Genomic DNA, 3,035 nt, shown 5'->3' on the forward strand with positions numbered 1-3,035 from the left:
GTCTCTCTCTGGCTGTTCTTATCAGTTTACGTTGTCCTCATCGTCGCCGGCGCCGCCCTCCAAAGCTTCATAGATAGCTCGATCGATCGATCCCGTCGTCGTCGATCGTCGTCGACGCAGCAGCCTCGCCGGCGGCCGGAGACTGGGGAGATCGATCGAGAGGGAGGGAGGTTGAGTAAGGTGGATCCACGGGTCAGGCATGGCAAGAGGCCCCTACCGGCCGGCGAGGAGGAGGAAGAAGACCAGCCACCGCCTCCGACACCACCAGCAAAGCAGGAGCAGCAGGACGAGGAGGAGCTCGCCGCGGTCGTCATCAGCGGCGGCGGAGCAGGAGCAGCTCCGGCGCCGGAGACGTACGCGCAGTACTACTACGCGGCGCGCGCCGACCACGACGCCTCCGCCATGGTCACCGCGCTAGCCCACGTCATCCGCGCCGCCCCCGACCTGCACCTCCCCCACCACCCATCCTCCTCCGCCTCCGCCGCCGCCCACCCGCAGCAGGCTTCTTCCTTCTACCCGACCGCCGCCGCCGCCGCCTCCTCGCCGTCCGACCAGCTCGCCGCCGCCGCCGCTGCCGAAGAGCAAGGTACCAGCTGATCCATTCACCGCACAAGTAAATTCCTCTCTCTCACCGCGCCGCGTGCCACGCCCCGATTGCGAAAGCATGGCACGCGCGAGCGCGCCATAATTTGGAAGCTTCGCATCCGCCAACGCCAACGCCCACGCCGCCGTCTTCCTCGTCCTACGTTAATCCCCATGGCTCTAGCTAGCTAATTACCGGGTTAAGTAGCTTCGAAGCTTGCAATGCATGCTTAATTAGCGGTAATTGATCCATAATTAATTAATTAGTTGAACCAAACGAGGGTTAATAAGTTAATTAACTCCCAAATCGTTGCCTATTTCGTGCCGGAAGATACGCTAAATTAATAGCGCCATGTGAGTATTTTATGCACACACCGTATTACGTTATCCCTGACGATCGAAGGGGGAGTCCGAATTAGTCACGGATTAATTAGCAAGTTGCAGTATTATTATTATTATTATGGGATTAATTAGTGGGAATTAATTAGCTTAGTGTGTTTTGGTGGGTGCAGGGAGGAGGCGGCACTACAGAGGTGTTCGACAGCGGCCATGGGGGAAGTGGGCGGCGGAGATAAGGGACCCGAAGAAGGCGGCGAGGGTGTGGCTGGGGACGTTCGACACGGCGGAGGACGCCGCCATCGCCTACGACGAGGCGGCGCTCCGGTTCAAGGGGACCAAGGCCAAGCTCAACTTCCCCGAGCGCGTCCAGGGCCGCACCGACCTCGGCTTCCTCGTCACCCGTGGCATCCCCCCCGCCGCCACCCACGGTGGCGGCTACTACCCCTCGTCGTCGCCGGCGGCGGGGGCATGCCCCCCGCCGCGGCAGCAGCAGACGGTCGTGCCGTACCCGGACCTCATGCGGTACGCGCAGCTGCTGCAGGGCGGCGTCGGCGGCAGTTACATGCCGTTCGGCGGCGCCGCGACGATGTCGTCGTCGACGGTGTCGTCCTCGTCGGCGCCGCAGATACTCGACTTCTCGACGCAGCAGCTCATCCGGGCCGGCCCGCCGTCACCAATGCCATCGTCGGGCTCCGGCTCGGCGACCGCGGCGGCGTCGTCCACGACGTCGGCGTCGTCGCCCGGTGCATGGCCGTACGGCGGCTCGGAGCGCAAGAAGAAGGATTCGTCGTCGTGACGTCACTGGATGGATCGATCGATGCATGAATATGCCATGCATTTGAGAGGAAGAGGTCAAGTTTTTTTTTAAGCAATGGAAATGGATTACATCTTCGGCCTCGGCACGTGGACAGAAAGAGATCAAGTGATATGGATCGAGAAGAATGTTTAGCTGATCTGCTCTTTACTCTGCACGATCGAGGAGATGAAAATGCATGCAATATGCATGGAGGGGTAAGTGTTAAGTGGTTAATTGGTGATTTTTGCGGGTTAATTAATTACATGGACATTAATTTTTCTTTTGATCACCTTTTGTTTATTTTTTCTCTGAAAACTATCTTCTTTTGTTCATTTTTATTTTCTTGGAGGTACTTAATTAATTAGCTAGGTTAATTAGCTGGTGATTTTTAGTTTGTTGTTTCCCTCCTTTTGTTCAAGTGTGAACTAATTGTGCAAAATTAGTCCAAGTAAAGCAAAGAGAGAGGATTCTTATTTAATTATTGGTTAAACATTACCCTTTTTTAAGATGAAACATGATGTCTTTTTTTAAAAAAAAAATCTGAATGATTACCACCTCTTTGTCTACATCTTTGGATTGTAGTGGAAGCTTCTTCTTCACTGGTGATCTCTTTGGCAGACATTGGAAATGTCCAAAGGATACCATAAATGGATTTCAGTATACCTTTAGGAATAACATTTTGTTGTTTGGTAGCATGCATGATGGGTATCAATCAAATTTAACAACCTTTGGAAAAAAATAAGGGGGAATCTTCTCCATCAGCTTCTCTTATTAAAAGATTTGACTTTTTTGTTTAGATACTTTTATCATGGTTGCAATATTGGCATCTGTTCTATCGATTTATCATCTACTTAATCCTCCAATCTCATTCTCCGCTGTAATGATATTTAAGCATGTGTCATAGTGGTATGGATGCCTTTAATGCATGTAGCATATTTCAAACTCAGAACAAGATGTACTTTTAGAAAAATTAAAGTTGGAACCGTAACAAGAATCTAGAGAAAACCAGAAAAACGCTGCAGTTTGGTGAGGACATTTTACTTTTGCAATGATGCTTTGAGGTGATGAAGATTATCCACATACCTAATAATTATTCAGTTGTAAGAAATTAAAATAGCATGAAGTCATCCATTTCTTTTTTTTTCAAACGCTTTTGTACATAAGCAACATACATATTCCATCCCCAAAGCACTATAGCCACATATATATATATCTACATATGTCTTATATCATAAAAATGCTTATAGCTAGCTTCAGGTTTTTAATGACATGAACATGCATATGCCACGTAGATCTTGAGTTAATTATAGTCAGAGGT

At 50.2% G+C, this 3,035-nt stretch overlaps 1 protein-coding gene across 1 annotated transcript; it reads left to right on the forward strand.

Annotated features, from left to right (window-relative positions):
• Positions 1-2,195, forward strand: LOC4335707 (ethylene-responsive transcription factor ERF113). The gene is made up of 2 exons (XM_015781117.3): positions 1-586; positions 1,095-2,195. The coding sequence occupies exons 1-2, from the start codon at positions 403-405 to the stop codon at positions 1,715-1,717; spliced, it is 807 nt and encodes a 268-aa protein (XP_015636603.1). The 5' UTR covers positions 1-402; the 3' UTR covers positions 1,718-2,195.
• The last annotated feature ends 840 nt before the right edge of the window (positions 2,196-3,035 follow it).

Source organism: Oryza sativa, chromosome 4 (genome assembly GCF_034140825.1).
Source record: "Oryza sativa Japonica Group chromosome 4, ASM3414082v1".
In the NCBI taxonomy this organism is placed as follows: Eukaryota; Viridiplantae; Streptophyta; class Magnoliopsida; order Poales; family Poaceae; genus Oryza; species Oryza sativa.